Source organism: Myotis davidii, unplaced genomic scaffold (assembly GCF_000327345.1).
Source record: "Myotis davidii unplaced genomic scaffold, ASM32734v1 scaffold130, whole genome shotgun sequence".
Classification (NCBI taxonomy): Eukaryota; Metazoa; Chordata; class Mammalia; order Chiroptera; family Vespertilionidae; genus Myotis; species Myotis davidii.
Window position 1 is genome coordinate 6,083,002 of NW_006285040.1, and position 23,861 is coordinate 6,106,862.

At 35.4% G+C, this 23,861-nt stretch overlaps 1 protein-coding gene across 7 annotated transcripts in view; it reads right to left on the minus strand.

Moving 5' to 3' along the window:
• APC (adenomatous polyposis coli) overlaps positions 1 to 23,861 on the minus strand; it is a 106,357-nt gene that overhangs the window by 54,337 nt on the left and 28,159 nt on the right. For 4 of the 7 annotated variants that reach the window (XM_015558460.1, XM_006755285.2, XM_006755288.2 and 1 more), the window contains exons 2-4: positions 10,935 to 11,087; positions 5,120 to 5,204; positions 3,815 to 4,016 (exon numbers count right to left, since the gene is read on the minus strand). In XM_015558460.1, coding sequence (XP_015413946.1) covers positions 3,815 to 4,016; positions 5,120 to 5,204; positions 10,935 to 11,069 — 422 coding nt within the window. In that variant the 5' untranslated portion in view covers positions 11,070 to 11,087. The remainder of the gene's footprint in view (positions 1 to 3,814; positions 4,017 to 5,119; positions 5,205 to 10,934; positions 11,088 to 23,861) is intronic. The other 3 variants (XM_015558462.1, XM_015558461.1, XM_006755286.2) reach the window with 1 other exon arrangement.

Sequence of the window (23,861 nt, forward strand, 5' to 3'; positions counted from 1 at the left end):
TTAACCGCCGTCTTTGTTGGCAGTTAACCACCATCTTAGTTGGCAGTTAATTTGCATATCGCCCTGATTAGCCAATGAAAAGGGTAGTGGTCGTATGCCAATAACCATGTTTCTCTTTTATTAGTGTAGATTACCTTCACCTATGTAAATGTTTTATTAAACTTTTTTATTGTAAATGTAGGTTGCTTTTCCTCCAAAAATGGTCTATCACTACGGTTTTAGTTTGACTTCTTTTAGTATGAGTGAGGATAGGCATTTTTTCAGTAACCATTTGTATTTTCTTGTCTGTGACTTTTTCTTACTTATAGAACCTCTTCTATGTTAAGAATAACCACACTTTGTCAGTTATATGGGTTGCAAATATAATTTCTCAGTTTATTACATATCTTTTAACTTTGTTTACAATGTTTGTCATGTAAGATTGATTGATTGATTTGAACCCTCACCTGAGGATATTTTTTTTCACTGAGTTTTTAAAAAAGTGGAAGGGAGGGAGGAGGAGAGGGGAGAGAGAAAAAGAAACATCTACAAGAGAGAGACACATCAATTAGTTGCCTCCTGCATGCACCCTGACCAGGGCTGGGGATGAACCTGCAACCAAGGTACGTGCTCTTGACCAGGAATTGAACCCATGACCCTTCAGTCCATGGGCTGATGCTGTAATCATGAGCAAACTGGCCAAGGCATCACATTCTTGTAATCAGATTTGTGGACATTTTCTATTATGGCTTCTGGAGCTTGCTCATATACGGAAAAAGATGCTCCCCACTCAGATATTGTTACTTTAAAATCCCATTTGATTATAACTTCTTGGAAAAATATGTATGCATATATGTGGAAGGTTCTTCCCTTCCCTTTACTTGAGAAGCAATTTTTAAAATAAGAAACAAGCCTTCACTTTTAATGTGGGAACCTCAATAGTGAGGGAATCCATAATCCATGGTAGGGAAATGAGCCCTGCTTATGATGTGGCAACCTTGGCAGAGTGTGGACTAATGAGAAGCCACATTTCCTTCCCTTTCTAACAACAGAAGCAGGGAAAAGCACTGTAGAAAGCCTGAACCCCTTTCAAAAGCTGGGGACCAAACTAACATAAAGATAAAATATGATTCTATTTTTCAGCTTTCCTGGGTGAGGACCTGCAGGACCCAGCAGGACTAAAGTAGGCAAAAGAGATAGATAGGTGGTGATACTCTGATTACCCTCTAATAAACAGGCTTATGAAATAAGAGCTGGGTATGTAAAGTGAGAGGCCAAATGTTACTGATGGTGGTAGAGTAAGGGGGAGGGGAGAGAGAATAGGGACAAGTTGTTACTATAAAGTTTAAGCTCAAACTGTGAAAAAAATGCTTTGGGAAAGCCAAGGCTATAGTGTCTTGAACTAAAATGATATGATAGTAGTTGACCTTGTAACTCACACAGCAGTGCTTAAAACTCAGAAATTAAACTAGGTCTAGACCCAGACGCAGGTAGGTCTTTAGGGTTTAATGTACTAATGGCTTATATAGTGACTAGAGGCCTGCAGGATCAGGCTGAAGCTGGCTCTCCGACATCCCCCGAGGGGTCCCAGATTGTGAGGGACCAGGCCAGGCTGAGGGACCCCACCAGTGCATGACTGGGGCTGGGGAGGGACGCGAGAGGTCGGCCAGCCAGGAAGGGACTGCGGGAGAGCTCCAGGGCATGTCCAGCCCATCTCGCTCCATCCAGATTGGCTGGACCCCAGCAGCAAGCTAACCTACCAGTTGGAGCATCTGCCCCTGTTGGTCAGTGCACGTATAGCGACTGGTGGACCAGTCAAGTGTCTGCCCCCTGGTGGTCAGTGCAGGTCATAGTGAGGGGCTGAGTGGCCTTAGCATATCATTAGCACATTATGCTTTGATTGGTTGAATGGCAAACTGGTTGACTGGACACTTAGCATAGTAAGCTTTTATTTTATAGGATTGTCAATAGTCTTCCTTAAAAATGCTTCTTCATGTAAGTCTCATGTCTCTTAGTCCTCTACCTAACTCGGAATCACCTAGAATAGTATGGCACACAAGTTATTAGGTATTTAATAAATATTTGTTAAATAAATTAATGGCTAACATGACAGCAGCTAACATTTATTAAGTGCTCTACATATAAGATATAGTGCTAAGGACTTTTTAAAAAAATCTATAGATTTTTAAATCTCCTTCTATTAATGGGAAAACTGAGGTTCAAAAGGCTTATAGAGCTATTGACCTGGTTTTGAATTCTGGTTTGACTATTTACTAGCACTTATCTTGTGTAATATAGAAAAGGAGAAAAAAAGAGGCAGAGAGAATTAATCTCTGACTTAAGGGAGGTCTAGAAAGAAAGAACAGAAACATAGGGGAGAGCATCATCAAATAAATAACATACAGAATTTTCAAAAGCTGTAGAAAACAAATTTTCAGATCAAAAGGGCACACTAGTATCCCACACGGTGAAGGAAGAAAACACACACACACCAAGGCATTGTAAAAGCTTCAAAGAGGAAAAATTGTTGCCTACAAAGGTATAAGAATCAGCCTGGTATCAAATCTCTCATCAGTAACATTGATAATGAGAGGAAAATGAATTTGAACCTAGTCCTACCCAAACTATCAATCAAGTGTGAGAGCAAAATAAAGATACCGTCACATAAACAATGTCTCAATTTTCTTCCCTCCAACATAGTGAGAACCATGAGGAATCCTGCAAGATATATCAGAACTACACACACAAACACCCTCTCCTCTCCCTCTGTCCGTTAATAAAATAAGGACTTTACCTACATGAAGCAAAGTTCCTAAGAAAGTCAGTATGCTCACATGTCCTTTGCCTCTTAATAGAGCTCAAAGGGGACAAAGATCAAAGACCATGGATCTAGTTATAGCTTCTTCTTTTTCAGCATAGTATTTCCTACACTGTCAGACAGAAATAGTCCAGGTTCAAGGTACAAAACAGACTCATGTGAACTTAAGAGATGTGACTTATGTGAACACTACTGGTCCAGATGATTATTCCTATTTTTGTAGATGGACAAACCCAAAGCCAGAGAAAGTAATCAATGGTCTTTTGTTTCTCAGTGAGATAGACTGGACCTTTTTCATACGTTAATATTTGATTTTGACAACTCTATAAGGTAATACCATATCCCAATTTTACAGATGAAAACAACACCAAAATTTAATGACTTGACCAAGGTTCCAGAGCTAATATGTAACACTTTAATTCATGTTAACATTTCTTGAATGTCTATTAGAATTTTTAGGAATATAAAGATAATAAAGTTTCATTCATGCATTGAGGAATTTATAACCTTCTAGGAGACATATATTTTTGACAAAATTCTTGATAATGATATATGTTCTGATATTTGTAATGTTATGATTTTCACTGCAGGAAGAATACACTGGCGGTGAGACCAGAACTCATTCCAAATGTCAAGCAATGTTTTTGACACTGATCTAATAGTTATTTTAGATCAGAAGATAAACAGAAATGCAATTAAAAATCAGTTATATATTTTAACATAGAAATTGTGATCCTGTGTAGGACCCAATGTGCAGAGCACTCAGAGTATTTAAGTGACAAAATATAAATCTTACAATCCCAAGAAATTGCCTCCTTTAAATTTTTAGATTTCATATAGGGACAATCAGCCACATACTATCCTTGAGTTAATAAACGCAAAATGCTCTCTAAATGTTAGTGGTCACCCATTGTACATATTTTATAATTCATATCTTGTATTACAAAATGACAAAATAATAGCAAAAACTGAGGCATACAAATCAATGTTTGCTATTTAATGAAAAAAAAAAGTTACCTCTCTTTCTCAAGTTCTTCTAAATAACCAGTATTTTCTCTGCTTCCGTTTACAAACCCTCTTCTTGGAAACGAACCCATAGGAACAGGACTGCACTCTCCTGAACGACTGGATACAGATCCTTCCCGGCTTCCATAAGAACGGAGGGACATTTTGGACCGTAGTTTTATTCCAGGGAAATTACTGCTATCTAAGTTAAGCTCTAAGTAAAATAGAGACAAGTTTTAATATAATAATTACTTTAAGTAGTCTAATGCAATATTATTATTTTAAAAGTGAAATCTCAGGTTCATATTTAGCTCTCAACTTTAACCACTTTATAATTGAAAAATACTTTATATATATATATATATATATATAAAGCAGCCAATTCATGCAGGGAAAATAAATCCTTATCATAAATACTGATGCTCAGAGAAATTCACTGACTCCTGATTCTAGAGAAATGTAAAGGTAGGAGAGAGAATATGTAGAAAAGTCCTGAAAAACAAAAAATCAGAAAATTACTAAGCCTCTATGAGGCAGACTCTCTGAGAGCCTGCAAAAGGACAGTGTACTAAAGCATCAAGTCAATAAAAGGACACACTTCTTGGTTCAGAAGCTTATAAATTTCTAACAGGAAACCACATATATACATGACTAAATAAACAATTGTTTAGAAACAGAATGGCTAAACTTTCCCTCCAAAGTCAGCCTGAGTCAGGAGAAAAGAAGTCTGTTAAAGGAAAATTAGACAAAATGTCCTTCCTTAGATTCATGTTAGACAATAATACATTTAGGGAACAAAAGGTAATTTATTTGCCTACCTTCAGTTATAATTAAGCATTTTCCCTATTTTGAAACTGGAATTTTAAGCAACAAAATGAGACATTCTTTTAAAATTCTGCTAAGAATGGCTTATAACCAGCTTATATATCAGAGGACAAAGCATTTCTATCCCAGATGGAACAGAGAAGGACACTACATCACATGAGGCAATGGGCCCAGTCTGTGGTATGCGGCTTTCTAAAGGCCTATTTAGTGACCAGCAGAGTAGCAATGAGTCTTCAAAGGATCTTAAAATGATCAAGAAGGCATCTAAAATACTTTATTCAAAGCCAGTAAAATGTTTAACTGAAGAAATAACATGAAAATAGACTTTTTACATTTTCATACTTTAATAATTATATCCTAATGGGTAAAACGGCTATACTAAGGAAACTGATACCAACACCCAAATCAAAAGAAGTTATACTTGGCTATACATATCTAAAGTTGACAACTAAAGCATAAAAAATTATTTTAAAACACTTTTTTAAAATGTACCTTTGAGGCGCTCTAATAAATCAATCTGTCCAGAAGATGTCATAACTTCATCTTCAATACTTCCTTGTAGTTGTTTAAGTACTTCCTGTAAAAAACAACACAATATCTGAACATGACAAAATTCTAAAAATTTTCTTAAGGAATAATTTTAAATATCTTGGTATTTAGGTATGGTAGCTAAAAAGTTATTTTAGATAAACCTGGAAAGCACTCCACATATACTACCTAGTATGAATTAAGAGCAACAAATTATATCCCAACAATGGTAGTGATATTTTGTAATAATAGTAATAATGAGTAGTCTCTTGCAAGATACTATATGGAACCCTTAAGATAAATTATCTCTAACTTTTAAAACAATACAAGGTGGATTATTCTCATTGTTGGGTAGGTCAATTGAGACTCAAAGAGTTGACCAAGCTAGTGAGCAGCAAATTTATACAGGAGTAGAGGGCATCTTTATCACAAATGCTGATGTTCAGAGAAATTTACTGACTTCCGGTTCTACGTAAAAGGTTAAGAGAGTAAGTAGAAGAATTATTTTAGATAATCAGAAAATGGCCAAGCCTCAATAAGGCTGGTTCAATAGTTATGTATTTAGAACTCGTATCTCTTGGGCGTGCACCAACATGACCATAAAAAAACATCAAATTAACACATTATAATAGGCTGTTTTATTTGATGCCCTAAAAAAATCAAGCTTTTATATATCACATTTAAGCATATTCTTCTAGTATACCAATTTACATTTAGCAGATATTTAAATGACTATATGCTTATTGCCTCCTGACTTTTGATGCCATTATTTCTTCCCCATCTAAATCTTACTCTTGATTTGATTTGTCAAGACCCTTGAATGTATCTCTTTTTCAAATTTAGACTGTAAATATTATAGGTTTCTCCTCAGTCCTTGGCTTTCCACCCTACGCAACTCCAAAATCTGACACTTACCTTTAAAGAAAAACCAGTCGTGTTTGATATAGGCCCCTTCCCTTTTGTAGGTCTGTCTCTCTCAAACATTGAAAAATTATGGGCTGTTTTATTTTGTCTTCTAGTTCAGCCTTATTTTCAGGTGGTACCTGACTCCCTAGCTCTAAAGTTTTGTCCCTTGGAGGCTATGAGCTTAAGTGTTTAACCTCCTGCTTACATAAACTTCAAAGTATGACAAACATCTTGAGGAGATCTGTTGTGTGAAAGTTATGTCTCTCTTCTATAGCAAGACTTTGCCTAACATTCTGTCTTTCTGGTCCATCCTCAGCATCCTTCACTACAAAAAAATTCAGCCGATATCCCATGGGGAAAACTACCCATGCATTTGGATCTCCTCTAAATATCAATATTTCACATCTGCCTACATGTTTGTCAAGACCTCCAATAGTTTCCTTCCTCCAATGGAATCCTTCTGTCTGTTGCAATAACAAATACTAGTCTGTACCCAGAATCAACAGATATCCCTGGGGAAGAAAATCACCAGAGATCTCAGCTCATCTAGAAAGGGCTCTTTCCTGTTTGCATTTTAGTTAAAATACAGTCATTGATCCTCCCACAGTTCTCTATAATGTTTTTAAAAATATGTTTGTTTTTGTTTAATCCTCACCTAAGTATATTTTTTCCATTGATTTTTAGAGAGAGTAAAAGGGAGGGGGGGAGAGAGAGAGGGAGAAACTTTGATGAGAGAGACACATCGATTAGTTGCCTCCCTCACACACCCCGATGGGGGCTGGGGATTGAAATTGCAACCCAGGTTTGTGCCCTTGACTGGGAATCAAACGGAACCCTCCTGTGCGCTGGCCAATGCTCTAACCACTGAGCAACCTGCCAGGGCCAATGGTACAGTTTTTGTGTGTGTATATTTTATAGTTGCTGCAGTAGGATTAATTGCCTGAGGCTGCATACTGCATATACCTAAAAGAAGTCATCCTCAATTTCAGAGTGCTTGAAAGAAAATACAACTGGCAAAGCAATTCCGAATAAAAGATTTTAATAATTGCCTTGAGAAATGGTAGATTTTAAAACTAATATGTAATTTTAAAGGAGACTATTTATTTGTATTTATAAATTCTGGAAACTTAGTTTTAAAAATTAATTATATTATATAATCAAATCATTTTTAAAAACATTTTAATATTTTAGAAACATTAGAGAATTTTTTTAGAGACAAAATGTGTTATGGTAACATCAGTGAATAGAAAATATTTATCAATGAGCAACAGTCATTTCATGGGGGTTGCTACTTGACCCACTTCTGTTTTTCTCAATACATTACAGTTATAGATTCTTTTCATTACCAAACACATATACTTGATAATTAAATTTCTAAAATAAAATATGAAATATGTCAATTTAAACTTTTGTTTCTCCTTTTTTCCTTACATTCTGAAAATAGAAGAAACTTTACATGCATATGGTTTTAAAGCTTATAGAGCAATTTATAAATATTTCATTTTGTCAAAATACAACAAAAATACAAATGTTTCATTAATAATTTGCTTATAGATATTTTTTCTACATCATACCATCTTTTTGTTTAAATGCTTCACATTTCTACATGACCATAATTACCATGTTGTTATACTCAGCATTTGAAATCAATCAAGTTGAGTGTTAGCCATGGAGTAAAAAAATACAGTATATATGTCAGTAAAGTTTAATTACAATTTCTGCATTTATCTGATTCCAGGTCAACTAAATCCAATGAAATCTCTATTATACTTTATTATATTTTTATTACAGAAAATGTCAACTATATACGTAAGAATATTATAATAAACTTCCATATATCTTTACATCCTGCTCCAATAATTATCAACTCATGGTTTGTTTCATTTACACCCATACCTACTTTCTCCATTTCCCCACCTCCACCCAGATTTGTAACAAATCTCAGACATCATATCATTTCTTCTGTAAATATTTCAATACGTATATTTAAACATGGATTCTTTCTAAACACAACCACAGTGCCATCATTATACCTAAAAAAAACAAACATTTCAAATATTCGCAATTATACAGTCAGTGTTCAGTGTTGTATACCTATTTTGCTGTGGTATACAAAAATATTTTTATAGTTTGCGCCAAAACCGGTTTGGCTCAGTGGATAGAGCGTCGGCCTGCGAACTGAAAGGTCCCAGGTTCGATTCCGGTCAAGGCATGTACCTTGGTTGCGGGCACATTCCCAGTAGGAGATGTGCAGGAGGCAGCTGATCGATGTTTCTCTCTCATCGATGTTTCTGGCTCTCTATCTCTCTCCCTTCCTCTCTGTAAAAAATCAATAAAATATATTTAAAAATATATATTTTTATAGTTTGTATCAATGCCATATAAACAGCAAACAGTATTCTCTTTTGCCACTAGATGGTACTACTGCACAAATTGCAGGCATCCTTAAATGATCTCATTGGAGGGACACACCTTGCCTTTCTTTGGGATAAGTAGCTTAATGATTAATAAACATGATTCAAGATTGTACAATGTATTTCAAAATCTGATAAGTGATATTTGGGGGGGGGGGCGGGAGAAAGCCATTGTTTTGGATAAACTTTAATCCAGCATAGAGTGCCACTGTTTCCAAGTGTCTTTTTACAAATCAGTATTCTAAAAAAAATAAACAAGTCACAGTTTCTGCTCTTTAATAGCTTAAAGTCTCTTAAGGAAAAGAAATGTAAATAATTTCCTTAAAAGGTTGCAACTGCTATGATACCATATGCCCAATCCTAAAGACATATGTGGATAGATTAGCAAGAATGTCTTGTAGATGCACATGTTGAGTAATTATCAATTCATGGTTGAATTCAGATATATCTTAAATGCCAATATTCATGATGTATATTATATCACCGGGTAAGTTGTCAACCTGATATTCCATTGTAGAAATTTAAGGGTCTGATTTGTCATTTACTCTGACATTCCACTTCAGCGTGGAGATGGATATAAGGGTAGTGTAAAATGTCTCCTAAAAATGAATTCTGAATTTGTTCAAGTAGTTAAACAAAAACTTAAAAGTCATCTCAGAGCTATCCACTAGAAAACAGATATTCAAATAGGCCAGTCAGGAGTTCTCTGCAAAATATACCTCCAAAATACATGAAAGAGTAGTCCTGTTGGGAATTTTAAATTGTATATCTTTAAAACTCTTGTCATATCATGTAAAACAATTTTAGATACATTGTATTGATCAGTGTAAAAATATGAAACTATTCTTTTTTAACCTATTAGATAACTAATTTGGCTGTTTATAAGGACACCCATAGTTTGTGGTAAGAAAATATGTTTGTTTATAGTCTACCTTATTCCCAAAAGGATTTGAGGTAGATATCTTGGAGATGTATCGTTGCTAGGGAAAGTTTTTAGAACAGAAATAGGCAATTAAAGCAGAAAAGATTTATACACAGATAAATAGAAAAGTGCATATGAGTAAAAAGACTCAACTGTTATGATATTGAATATAAAGGATAAAAGAGGAGCAACAATAGTTCAGTGATATATAGAAGCTTGAAGAATAAGGAAGACCTAAAAATGCACAGAAAAAGGACTCAGAAAAGAATAGACAATGTATCAGGAGTAGTGAACAGACAGGAGAATAGGGTCAAGAACCCAGATGTTAAAATAGCCGAGAGGCAGAAAGAACATAAAACAGGAAAAATTTTTGAAGGAGGTAACAGTTTTATAGATGAGTTCCAATTCTACAGTTATTAAATTCAGTGAGAAGTAAATCTACCTTAGTAATTAAAAATTAAAACAGCTATAAGTCTTAAGATAGATTAGTTTGAAATTAGAACATATTTTCCCCATTGCAAACTGAGTATTTTATATCTCTTCTTAGAAGTTACACAGCTTGTCAATGTTATTTGGCAAACCAATTCTAGGGTTTGAAGGTATCATGGAAATCCTCTAGGGAAGCTAGTGCAATGTCTGTATATTCCTTTGGCAACTTAAAATTAAGTCCAGAAGAGAACCCAAAGATGATGCAATTAGCTTGTGACAACACCAGGAATAGGACCAGGTACTGACTTTCATTCAGGACTCTTCCATTAAGGCACAATCATTTTCTTGATAATCTATCAACGCCACATTTAAGTGGCAACAAGATCTGAGAGAGATGGGGAGGAAGGCTATGGGCACCCTGATTTTCTTGACAGTCTATCAACGCAGTATTTAAGTGGCAACAAGATCTGAGAGGGTTGGGGAGGAAAGCTAGCCTATATAATAAAAGCCTAATATGCTAAGTGCCTGGTCGACCATTGAACCAATCAAAGCATGATATGCTAATGATATGCTCACTATGATGTGCACTGACTACCATAGGGGCAGATGCTCAGACCGGTAGGTTAACTTGCTGTTGGGGTCCGACTAATTAAGACTGAACGAGATGGGCTGGACACACCGTGGAGCCCTCCTGCAGTCCCTCCCTGGCTGGCCAACCTCCCGCGTCTCTCCCTAGCCCTGATCGTGCACTGGTGGGGTCCCTCGGCCTGGCTTTTAATAATTGAGATATATTCTCAAGTTGTGAAGCTAGTTCCTATGAATTACATAGAACACCCAGTCTCAGCAGAGTGATACTTAAGCTTAAAAATAACTTAAAAACTAACTAGTTACTGAGATTTTATACTTACTTCTTTCTATGACTCACTGGATGAATTCAATACATTTTATTTCCAAGTATAAATGTTAACATTTGTAAGAAAAAGAGTTTATATATTACCACTTAACTTAAAATACACTTTTAAGTAAGTGAAGTACCTAACCCAAGTTTACAAGAGGGAATACTAAATAAAAATGGATAAACTACAATTAAAAGTCACAATCTTAATACCTTCATATTAGATGCCTCAGTTTCCAGTTTTGTAAGATGATTGGAATTATCTTCTAGCTCTTGCCGAAGATTTGAGTTCTCCATCTTCAGTGCCTCAACTTGCTTTAACAACTGATCATATGATGCTGCAGCCATCCTTGGCTACCCTTGGACCTATAAGGTTAAAAAGGATTTTGAAATTCACTACTAAAAATATAGTGGCTGCTTGTTTACAAAGAAAGGGATAAAGAAACAAAACTCTTGAGACATTTAATAAGAAGAATTGTGTTAATATGTTAGTTTAGGTCTCAAAACAATATTCAAGTAGTAGCATCTAAGAGGATGAAACAATGGAGTCTTAGTTGAAGACAAACAGGATTAAATTAGAAGAGAACTTGTGTAGTGTCTGAATACATTTGACTTTTCAGAGTAGATGAAATTTTTATTAGGTTATAATTTTTTCAAGGTTTTAAAGATATTATACCTGGCGTAACGGGCAAAACACTTAGGAAATGTAATTACTGATAAGAAATTTATTTATATTAGCAATACTAACTTATTTCTGAATTCTGTCCGATAGTCACAGAATTTTAGAGTCAGAATGGATTAATGAGATTAGCTAGTGCATCCCATCACTAAGGCTAGTCTTAAAACACCATGCATGGAGAAGTAGGTCTGAAGTTTCAAGAAGGCCTCATTAAAAGGCAGTCATTTAACAAAGTGAACACATAGGAGAGTGTTAGATTGAGACTTCAAATCTTTTTTATAAAAGATTGACAAATAAGAATGACTATTTGAATGACTATAAGAATGAGTATTGAGTTATTATAATTACTCAAAAGGATGAATATAATAGGCCAAGCTATGGCATATGAGGTATTGAAACCCACTATGCTCAGATTGAGGCCAAAAGACACTTAAAGAAAATGAATGATTTTAGGAGTATAGCTTGTCAAAGAGAAATTAAACAGAGTCTGGAAGTTAATCATATGACTGTAAAAAGAAGAGGGGAGAAAAGAAAATACATAGAAGACAGCCAGGTAATAAGAGGTTCTTACCATGAAGAATATTAGAAAGCAAGGAGTTATATGAAGACTAACCAAGTTAGGAAGACCCAGGTTCTCTTTTCAGTTTAATCCCAAGCTCACTTTGGAATAAACAAAATCTGCCTAACATAGTTCTTTTTTTAAAAAAAAATCCTCACCCAAGATTTTATTTTATTCTGATTTTTATTTTTTTAGAGAAAGGAAGCGTGGGATGGGGAGGTCGGGGAGGGAGGGAAGGAGAGAGGGGAGAGAGAGAAGGAGAGGAGAAAAGGAGGGCAGGGGAGAGAAGGGGAGGGGAGGAAAGGGAAGAGAAGGGAAGAGATCTCCGACCAGGGATTGGACCCGTAACCTTTTGGTGTATGGGATGATGCTCCAAACCACTGAAGACCTGGCTAGGGCAATCATAATTCTTTAAGAGTTAAAAAGTATTGCAAAATTTGTACTTAAGCAATACTTAAAGATCTTGACATAAAAAATGTTTCTGTAATAAAATCCACTATACAAACTAAGGCAGACAGGTTATAACACTGGCTAGACATGACAATATTGAGTTCACCAACCAGAAGGCCCGTATCAAGGGAAGTCAAGGGACACAGGTCTAATCAGTTCTCCAAAGGCTAGAATCTCTGATAAACCTGGTACAACCTATTGAAAGCAAAAGGAAGTCCTAGGAGGTAGGGATCACTCACAAAAGTCTTTATGATTGAAAAGAATGTGCACCAGACTTTTATTTGGAGACTTGGGTCTTAATTTTAGGCTTATTTGTGGTTTAACCTTTGCCCCTTCATTTTAATTCATTTTACCAACTGTAAAATGGACATTTACTACCTGCTCTAATATAATTTACAGGGATACCATTAGAATTAAGTAACAAAAGCAGAATGAAAAAAGTGTTATGTAAATACAAGTTATATTATGAAAACAGAAATGTAACATAACTTACTTTATTAAGACTTAATGTTGATCTACTATTATAAGACCCTGTCCCTCCAACCAATGGACAAGAAGTAAAGAAGTAATTGAAAAGGATAGAGGAGATGTCACAAAAATGAAGGAGAAAATTTACCATTAATAAGCAGGCCTGGAAATATGTAGCACATTAAAAGCATGTGACAAATGTGCAAATCTGACAGATTTAATAATGTAAGCCCTAAAATTCTTTATTTCAAGTAAAATTTTAACACGTGATTTTGCACTAATATAATAAAACAAATTAAGAAGAAAAGTAACACAGAGATGGGTCCAGATAGGCATGCTAAGATATGGAGGATATTACCTTACACAACCACAAAAAGAGCCAGAGGAGCAGAAACTATTAAAAGTGCTCTTTAATAGAGGGAAAAACATTCAACCCTTCAGATGGACAATTAGAACATTCTATCTATCATCTTTGTTTTTCTCTCCAGAATGGCAATCTTTAAAGTCACTTACGTTCTAGAAAGAAAATGTTTCATATAATTTTATCAGAAAAGCAAGATGTTTCATGGAATAATATTCTAACTTATATTCTTTTAGGATATTGCAGCCATCCCTCCCTAATTCAAAATTGCTTTATGCAAAATTTGAGAAATCAAGCATAACTTTATTTTGGAATACCTTTTATACAGTCACAAGAATTTTATACCAAATACAGTTTAAATGCAAGTAACTCAACAACATTTTAAAAAATCAAAACTTATAAAATGGGAAAACATCTGAATCTTTCACTTTGGTGACAGTATACAAATATCCCAATTTTTTTTCTATAGTAAAGATGCTAACCATAGAGCAGGTTAAGGGAGAAGAAAGCTTTTACTGTTTTGTCTTAAGGAATGAAAAAAGTGTAATTGTCAGTACTTTTAGATAGTATTTTTAGAGAAAAATACTAACAGAAAGAGAAGAAACCAAAAGAATCAATCACAAAAGACTATTTCTAGTCAACACAAAGAATAAAATTAGAAAGGAATACTATTGGCAGATGATATAATTATATACTTGGAATATCCAAAAAAACAACAACTAAATATTGCTATAAGATAACTTAGCAATGGGCTGTAGTACAAAATATAAAAACATGTTTCCTTTATATATACAAAGAGAAATCAGACAGAAGATGAAATGGGAGGAAAGATCACATTTACAATTTACAAAATAATAAAATACTTAGGCATAAATTGAACAGTGTCCAAAATGTATGAGGAAAACTGTAAAACACTTCTGAATGATACTAAGGTAGACTTCAACAAAAAGAAAGACATACCTTGTTCTTGTTTATGAAGGTTCAGTAATATAAGGTGCCATTTCTCCCTACGTTAATTTATAAATTTTATAGTCCCAATAAAAACAAGATACAAAATTTGTTTGTTTTCTGCAGCTAGACATTAAAAAAAAACTAACAAGCAAAAATAGGAGAGTAGGAGGAATATACCTACCATATTTTAAAATACCATGCAAATACCATACTTTATAAGTAAAACAGTATATAGTTAACTATATTTTACTAATAAGTTAACTTCGGAGTTTTAATACTTAAACTACGATTATGTAAGATGTTAACATTAGGGGGAGCTGAGTGTAGGGCATCTAGGAACTCTCTACTGTTTTCCAACTCTTGTAAATCCAAAGTTACTTAAAAAGGCAAAGTTTTTAAAAAGCTCTGATATTGGCATATGAATAGATTTACCATTAAAATACAATTTTAAAAATCCAGAAGTAAATATCTGTAAATTTGGTAAGGATTAAAATGTAGCATCACAACATGTGAAAAGACAGACTTTAAATAAGTGGCACTGGGAAACAGGGCAGCCATAAGGAAGAAGAGAAAACTGCATCTATTCCTCAGACTAGGATAAATTGCAACCCCCCCCCCCCAAGAGATTTAAAAACATTATATGACATCTAAATTATTGAAATAGTTTTGTCTTTAAATTAAAGATTAATTAAATTAAATATACCCTCTTCCAAGGAGGATGCTATGGAGCAAGAAACATTGATTTGTTAATGAGTAAAAGGCATACTGAGGGCCAACTGGAGTTCTCTGAAGCGATGTCCGTTTACTAGACTAGAGTAATAGAATGGGTTCTTAGGGTACTTCAAACAAATGAAAAAGTTTTTATTGGTGTAAAAACATAACTACTTTTAAATAAGTAGGAAGCAACCATGCAGTGGAATACTGCACTGGCACTCAAAAGAATGATGTTAATGTAAAAGAACAACAAAAAAGTAAAATAAAAAAAGAAGTATGCTGATCACTATGTTTCATATGGTCTGTCCTGTTCTAGTAAAAATAAAAGGATTGTATAGATTTAAAGTGTCATTGAGAGGATAAAAAACCAAGTCATTGCCTCTAGAAAACAGGTCTGAGGTCTACTGAGAAGAAGCCTTCCTTTTTATTGTATACCCTTTTGTAGAGGTTGAAGATTCAACCAAAAAGTTGGTTCTTTGAAAACACTACCTATGATTAGAGAGAAGAACCCAATCATATAAAGTGAACATAATTCTAAGGTGGGAGGTGGAGGGGAGAAATTGATTCAAAAAGAAACAGAAAACCTTAATAGTTCTGTAACTTTTGAAAAATTGTAGCAGTATTTTTCCTCTCCTCCTCCCAACACCAATAAACATACAAACAAAACTCCACTAGATAAAAATGGTTTTAGACACCTTCTACCAAAATTTAATAAATAAATCATACCAACTTTATTCAAACTTTCCAAAGAATAAAAATACAGAAAATAATGAGTGTGCGGGAGAGGGGGGGGTTCAAGAATAAAAAAACAACAACACAGAAAATATCTCCCCAATGCATTTTATAATGCCATTATAATTGCAATATAAAATCAAAGGAAGTGTGAAAAAGAATGATTGTAGGCTACTATCATTCATGAATATTGATACAAAGGTCCTAAACAAAATATCACAAAACAGAATACAATATACAGTAAAGAAACTCTAGCAGGGTCTAGCTGAGTTCACCCAGAAATGTAAGGACTGTTTAACACAGATCGCTTATATGTATCATCCATTGCATTAAAACATTAAAGGAGAGCCCTAGCTGGTGTGGCTCAGAGCATTGGCCTGTGGTCTGAAGGGTCCTGGTGTGATTCCTGGTCAGGGGACATGCCCAGGTTGCGGGCTTGGTCCCCAGTGTGGGGCATGCAGGAGGCAGCTGATCAATGATCCTCATCATTAATGTTTCAGGTGCTCTCTCTCCCTCTTCCTTTCTCTGAAATCAATAAAAAAAAAATTTTTTTTTAAAATTAAAGAAGAAAAACCTTTATGATAATCTCCATAGATAAAAAAACTAACATTTGATAAAAGTTATCTGTTCAAGATAAAAACTCTTAATAAAGTGGAAATAGAAGAGAAACTGCCAAAAACCTACAGTAAATAACACTGTTTACAGTGAAATGGAGAGGCATTCTTTTAAAAACCCAAAACAATTAAAGATCTCTACTATTGCACCATTTCTACTCAACACTATCCTGTAAGTCTAATTAGCACAGTCAATGGTTAAAAAGGAAAGAGTAATGATTGGAAAGGAGAAAATAAAACAGAAAAATCTTAAGAAATATGAAAATGTATCAAGATTGTCAGTTAAAAAATCAATATACAAAAAAATCTGTTTTAATTCCAAGCTGAACACATCGTATGCATTTTTTATTATTTTCCCTTCTACTTCTCATTCTCTTTTCTACCAAGGAACCATACGTGGTGACATTCAGTCTCCTGTTTGCTATATTTCCCCCCATCTTTTCCTTTTCTTACATTCTGTAAATGGCTATGTACATTGACTGGATTCCATTTAAGCCCATCCCAAATGAGGGTAAGCTCTAAGATGGCTAATTACCTGAACAGGTGTTGGCAAACATTTTCTGCAAGGGTCAGGTGATAAATAAGGCTTTGTGGGCCACATGATTTCTATTGCAACTACTTGACTTTGTGGCTGTCACACAAAAGCAGCCGCAAATATGTAATAAATGGGCATGACCTGTTCCAGTAAAACTTAGTTTACATAAACAGTGGCAATTTGCAGACCCCTGGCACAGAGCATGAGTTCCCAATTCTGGTTTTCAATACCCCAAAGTAGCCCAAATAATTTCAAAGGCTATTGAGAAATTCTCAACATTTGTATTTTACTTTAAAAAAAATCCTCCCTCAGGATGTTTACTGATTTTTAGAGAGAAGAAGGGAGAGAGAAAGAAACAATGATGTGAGAGAGAAACATGGATCAGTAGCCTCCCGTACGTGTTCTGACCAGAGATGGAACCCGCAACCTAGGTATGTACCCTGACTGGGAATCAAACCTGCAACCTTTGCGGTTCTCAACCTGTGGGTCGCGAACAATGAAAATACATCCTGCATATCAGATATTTACATTACAATTCATAACAGTAGCAAAATTACAGTTACGAAGTAGCAACGAAAATAATTTTATAGCTGGGGGTCACCACAACATGAGGAACTGTATTAAAGGGTCACGGCATTAGGAAGGTTGAGAACCACTGGCAGGGACAACACTCCAACCAATCAAGCTACTCAGCCAGGGCTAGTATTTTACTTTTAACTGAGAGGAAGTTTTAAGGTCCTTGATTATTTTTCAACAATAATTTTTAATTGCCACTCTATCCCCATCTTTCAGAAATCTGTTGCAATCTTGACTTGGCTTCCTCTTACTCTATGACACTGTATATACATTATCTTTAAAAAAAGTGTTTTTTACTATCATTTTGATGGGGTCGTAGGAGAAAGAGGTGGTAAATGTGAGTGACTAATTAGCGAGCATCAGAAATTGTTTATACATTAAAATATTTAATTCACATGGAATTTTAATTTTTGTATATGGGACAAGTATAGCTAATTTTATTGTCTTCCACATGGATAACCAATTACTAGTACATAAGCACTATTTTTCACATTAAACTGTAAGACAATTTTGTCTCTTCCAATTATTTATACTTCATTTCTTTTTCTTGTCTTGTTAGCTTAAAACTTCAAAATAATTTTGAACAATAGTGATCTTATTCCTGACTTTAATAGGAATAGCTTAGTATTTCACTATGTAATAGATTTCAGTAACTATTTTTTAACATGTTTAGGTATTTTCCTTTTATTTTAAATTTATTGGGAGTGGCTTTTAAATGCTTTTTTCCCCCCAAGATACCTTCTGATATAGCATATAATCATACAGTTTTTTCTTTTAATTTGTTGATGCTGTCAATTATAAGATTTTCTCATTTTGACTCTGTCTCCATTCCTGCAATAAACCGTACATTGTTCATGTTTTATTATTTTACTTTTGTTCATTTTTCAATATTTCATGTGGAATTTTTATGAGAAACCAATATATATATTTAGATTTTCATAGTATTTTAAAATAAGGTTTTGAATTAAGTGTACACTAAGTTTATAAAATGAATTGGTAGGTTTCTCATCGTAATCTTATATGGTTTAGAATAGTCTGAATCACTTATCTATTCTTTGAAAATCAGCTAGAATTGAGATCAGAAGGTATACTTTTAGCAAAAAGGTTTTTAAGTGTTTTAAAATTTCTATGTGGGTTTAGATGTATTTTCTTAATCTTCTTCTATCAACATGACGCATTAATAGTTCACCAAGAAATTATTCATTCTCTCTAGCTTTTCAAGTTTATTACAACAGAGTTAGATATGTTCTCTTATTTTAAAATTTGTCTCCTTTCCCATTCATGCATTTTTTGTTTTGTCTTTTGCTCCCTTAACCAGGTTTTATAGGGTTTCATCTATTTATTGGTCTTTATAAAAACCAAAAAACTTATAGTGTACATATCTTTTCCACTACTTTGTTTTCTATCTTTTTTCACTTCTGCATTTATCTTTACTAATCATATATCCTTTATTTCCATTGTGTGTTTTTTAAAATTAACCACCCTCTAATTATTCCATTTTACTTTGGTGCGTTTTGTTTTCCCAGCTTTAAAACAAGGCTTATATCTAAAATTTCGCATCTGTAATTCCCATTAAAGTTTTACTTAGTGACAGCCACACAAAAAGATAAATACATGCAAGAATAAACAGGAAGAGTGCTTTATCAATCAGAGAGGGCAAAGAACAGAAAGAGAGTGCACAAATTCAGAATATGTCCCAGATGACTTTCCCATTAAAAAAATAAGATGATGGATTTCTCTCTATGTCTATACAGTTCAAATCAACAAATATTTGAAAACTTATTATTCATAAGACACCATGCAAATAATATAAAGAGGTTTTTTGGGTTGAATGTGTACCCCAAAGAGATATGCTGAATCACAGGTAGGTAAACCCTGGTACCTGTGAATTTGACCTTTTTTGGAAAGAAGGTCTTTGTAGATATAATCATCAGGTTAAGATGAGGTCTTACTGGATTAGGCCCGAAATGCAATGATCAGTATTCTTTAAGAAGACCATGTAAAGAAACAAGACACAGAGACATCAGAAAAACATCATGTAACAATGGAGGCAGAAATTGGAGTGAGGCAGCTGCAAGCCAAGGAATGCCAAAAATTGCCAGCAACCACCCGAAGTTAGGGAGAGAGGCATGGAAAAGGATCTCCATTCCTTAGCATCCCCAGAAGGAACCAACTTTGTTAACACTTTGATTTCAGACATTTAGCCTCCAGAACTATGAAAGAATAGATTTTTTAAAAAAATATATTTTATTGAGTTTTTACAGAGAGGAAAGGAGAGAGATAGAGAGTTAGAAACATCGATGAGAGAGAAACATCGACCAGCTGCCTCCTGCACACTCCCCACTGGGGATGTGCCCGCAACCAAGGCACATGCCCTTGACCGGAATCGAACCTGGGACCCTTCAGTCCGCAAGCCAACACTCTATCCACTGAGCCAAACCGGTTTTGGCTGAAAGAATAGATTTCTATAGTTTTAAGCCACTCGTCTGTGGTACTTTTGTAACAACGGCCCTACAAAACTAACAGAGGGGAAACAGCTAAGGTGACCATTATCTATTATACTAGAGGCCCAGTGCACAAAATTCGTGCGGGGGGTGTGGGGGTTCCCTCAGCCCAGCCTGTGCCCTCTCGCAATCCAGGACTCCTCGGGGATGTCCAACTAACCATTTAGGTTGGTCATCCCTCTCGCAATCCGGGACTGCTGGCTCCTAACCACTCGCCTGCCTGCCTGATTGCCCCTAACCATTCTGCCTGTCTCCTGATTGCTCCTAACCACTCGCCTGCCTGATGGCCTGATTGCCCCTAACCACTCCCTCCCCTAATTGCCCCTAACTGCTCACCTGCCTGCCTGATCACCCCTAACCACCTCTGCCTTGACCCCCAACACTGCGGTTTCGTCAGGAAGGTCGTTTGGCTGTCTGGTCCAATTAGCATATTACGCTTTTATTATTATAGATTACTGTTTAAACAAATCTGGTATAGGAAAGTCTGTATCTACTCAACAGTAACATTCATTCACAAAGTGTAAGTAACAAGAAAACCCAAAACTTCAGCTTAAAACAAATTAAAAACTGTATGTGCATGCCTTTAGTAGAGAGAATGAATAATGGCCCTGCAAAAATGTCCACTTCCTAATCCCTGAATGTGTTACCTTATATGGCTAAAGAAATTTTACAGATGTGATTAAATTAAGGATCCTGATATGGGGAGATTTTCCTTAATTATATGGGTGGATCGAATGCAATCACAAGTCTCTTTATTAGAAGTAACTAAATCCAGCAACACAAGAGGAGATAAATTAAGCTCCACCTTCATTTAACAACCACAGGTAGTGTGAAAAAGAATGATTGTAGGCACTGCTTTTGCTCATTAAGGATTGTAATAAGCAAAGGCAGGAGGGCCAGAATCAGAGAATATGTGACAAAAGAAGCAGAGGGTCAGAGTCAGGGAGAGATTTAGTATGCTGCTGGCACGGAAGATGGAGGAAGGGGCCACGAGCCAGAGTGCAGGTGGCCACGAGAAGCTGGAAAAACAGTGAGAAAACAGAGTCTCCCCTATAGCCTCTGGAGGAAGTACAACATTGCTGCTATTGTGATTTTGGTCCGGTGAAAGCCATTTCAGACTTCTGATTTGTGTTGTTTTAAATCACTAAGTTTGTGATAATTATTTATAACAGCTATAGGAAAAAATGCCCTATGATCCAGTAATCTCTCTGCTAGGGATAAATTCCAGTGCAATCTTCTCATTGGTCCATGGAGTAATCTTAAAATATATTCACAATTTCTTTGACTCTACACTTTCAAAAGGTGGAGCTTAATTTATTCCTCTTGTGTTGCTGGATTTAGTTACTTCTAATAAAGAGAATATGATAGAAGTGATGATGTGTTACCTCTGAGACTATGTCATAAGTAGCTTCCTTCTTGCTCTTTCTCGCTATGATCATTGGAGGAAGCCAGCTGCCATGTCAGTAAGACACTCAAGCAGCCAGGTGGAGAGGCTCATGTCAAGAAACTGAAGCCTCCTACCAATGACCAGGAGAAACAGACTAAATAAGTGAGCTATCTTGGAAATGGATCCTCCAGTCTAGTCGAGCCTTCGGATGACTGTGGCCCTGGCTGACAGAAACTTCATGAGAGATTCTGAGCCAGAATAGTGACAGATACTACAGAACACTATACAGCAGAGTCAGCACCAAATAAAGTAAAAGCGATCTTAAAAACTACTGAGTTTAAAATGGTCAAAAATCATGTAAATTAAAGATATAAATTTGGGTACATATCCCTAAGAAGTGAAAGCAGTGACTCAAACAGTATCTTCACAGCAAAGGTATTCACAATAGTCAAAAGGCAGAAATAACCCAAGGGTCTATCGACACATGAACAGATAAACAAATGCAGTATATACATATACAATGGAATGTTATTCAGCCTTACAAAGAAAGGAAATTCTGATACATACTCTAACATGGATGGATGAACTGAAGATATTATTCCAAGTGAAATTAGCCAGACATAAAAAGGCAAATATTGTATTATTCCTCTTATATAAGGTTCCTAGGGAAGTCAAATTCCTAGACAGAAAGTAGAATGGTTTTTGTCAGGGTCTAGAGCAGTGGTTCTCAACCTTCCTAATGCCGCGACCCTTTAATACAGCTCCTCATGTTGTGGTGACCCCCAACCATGAAATTATTTTTGTTGCTACTTCATAACTGTAATTTTGCTACTGTTATGAATCATAATGTAAATATCTGATAGGCAGGATGTATTTTCATTGTTACAAACTGAACATAATTAAAGCATAGTGATTAATCACAAAAACAATATGTAATTATATGTGTGTTTTCCGATGGTCTTAGGCGACCCCTGTGAAAGGGTCGTTTGACCCCCAAAGGGGTCATGACCTACAGGTTGAGAACCGCTGGTCTAGAGGGAGGGAAATATAGGGAGTTATTGTTTAACGGGTACAGAGTTTCAGTTGGGGAAGATGAAAAAGTTCTAGGGATGAATGGTGGTACATTCACAACACTATGAATGCATTAATGACATAATATATATGTATATATATGTATTTTAATGGTCAAGATGGTAAATTTTATGAAGTACATTTTACAATAGAAAACTCATTAACCATAAAAAAGACAACTATGCAAAATGATACAAATATTTCACATGAATTAATGCATATTTAAGAAGACATTTGAATGAGGGTTTGTAAGGGAAATAGGAGAGGGTATGGAAATAAAGGTGAGAATACTTACCTTATAAAGACTGATTATGACACTATTTGATTTATAAAAAAAATTAAAATTTTGATTATTTATTGATTTGAGACAGAGATATCAATTTGTTGTTCCACTTATTTACACATTCATTGGTTGAGGTTTTTTTTCTGTTCATCAGATTATTCACTTGATTTTTAGATTCACTTGTTGATAGATATGTATTTGTTGTTCATAATTTGTATCTTTACCTTCTTCTTCTTCTTCTTCCTATTTTTAAAGGATACCTTGCAGCATTTCATATAATACTGGTTTGGTGGTGATGAACTCCTTTAGCTTTTCTTTCTTTGTCTTTTGCTCTTGGCATTTTAATTATGATGTGTCTTGGTGTGGTCCTCTTTGGATTCCTTTTGTTTGGGGTTCTCTGCACTTCCTGGACTTGGAAGTCTATTTCTTTCACCAGGTAGGGGAAGTTTTCTGTCATTATTTCTTCAAATAGGTTTTCAATATCTTGCTGTCTCTCTTCTTCTGGAACTCCCATAATTCGGATGTTAGACGCCTGAAGTTGTCCCAGAGGCTCCTTACGCTATCTTCATATTTTTGGATTCTTTTTTCTTTTCCAGTTGGGTGTTTTTTGCTTCTTTGTATTTCAAATCTTTGACTTGATTCTGGTGATCCTCTAGTCTGCTGTTGGGAGTCTGTATAATATTCTTTATTTTAGTCAGTGTATGCTTAATTTCTAGTTGGTCCTTTTTCATATACTCGAGGGTCTCACTAAATTTATTGGTGGTTTCTAGAAAATTCCTGAAAAACCTTATAACTGTGGTTTTGAACTCTATATCCAGTAGTTTGCTTTCCTCCATTTCTGCCATTTGTGACCTGTTTCTTTGTCTCCGCATTTTGGCTGCTTCCTTGTTTTGATAGAATGGCTTTCTGTGCTAGGTGTCCTATAGGGCCCAGTGGCTCAGCCTCCCCAATTACCTGAGGTGGACAATCTTGGTGCACCCCTTTGTGGACTGTGTGCACAGTCTTGTTGTAGTTAAGCCTTGATTGTTTTAGGTATCACTGGCATGAAATGACCTCCAGGCCAATTGGCTGTGAGAATCAGCTGTGTCTAGGGTGTGAGAACTTCTGTGCTGGAGACACCCTTCTGGGGCAATACTTGCTTCAGTGGAGCTTTGGTGCTCACTGAGTCTGCCCCCTGAGTGTGTCCCTTATGGACCTGAGGAGTTGTAATCTGGATGGTCCCACTCTGACCACTGTGTACACTGGCTCTTGGGTCT